This window comes from Acanthisitta chloris, unplaced genomic scaffold, assembly GCF_000695815.1.
Source record: "Acanthisitta chloris isolate BGI_N310 unplaced genomic scaffold, ASM69581v1 scaffold14056, whole genome shotgun sequence".
Classification (NCBI taxonomy): Eukaryota; Metazoa; Chordata; class Aves; order Passeriformes; family Acanthisittidae; genus Acanthisitta; species Acanthisitta chloris.
The window spans coordinates 1-319 of NW_008678798.1; the positions used below are offsets into that span (position 1 = coordinate 1).

Sequence of the window (319 nt, forward strand, 5' to 3'; positions counted from 1 at the left end):
CTGAGGGGGAGCCATGGAGACGGTGGGGCCAGGTTGGCGGCATGCCAAGCCCTGAGCCTTCCCCCCAGCCAAACCTGGGTTCTGCCCGCGGAAGCCTGCCCAATGGTATTCTGCCCCCTGCCCCAACCGCTGCACTGATGACCGGGACTGCCCTGGGGACCGCAAGTGCTGCTTCTCCGGCTGTGGGCTGGCCTGCACCCCTCCGGACACAGGTACAGCCCCACCAGCCCTCCCTGACCCTCCCTGACCCCTGTGTCCAGCCCACCACTGCACTGGTGGTGGCACCGCTCCTCCCCCGTGGTACAGCCTGGCATGTGCC

General features: G+C 68.7%; 1 protein-coding gene across 1 annotated transcript in view; it reads left to right on the forward strand.

Annotated features, from left to right (window-relative positions):
• Window positions 1-68: 68 nt before the first annotated feature.
• The window catches only part of LOC103804444 (WAP four-disulfide core domain protein 3-like), a gene marked incomplete at its 5' end in the record, with an annotated part of 1,032 nt that continues 781 nt past the window's right edge, over window positions 69-319 (forward strand). Inside the window, one exon of the mRNA XM_009077057.1 lies at window positions 69-212. Coding sequence (XP_009075305.1) covers window positions 69-212 — 144 coding nt within the window. The remainder of the gene's footprint in view (window positions 213-319) is intronic.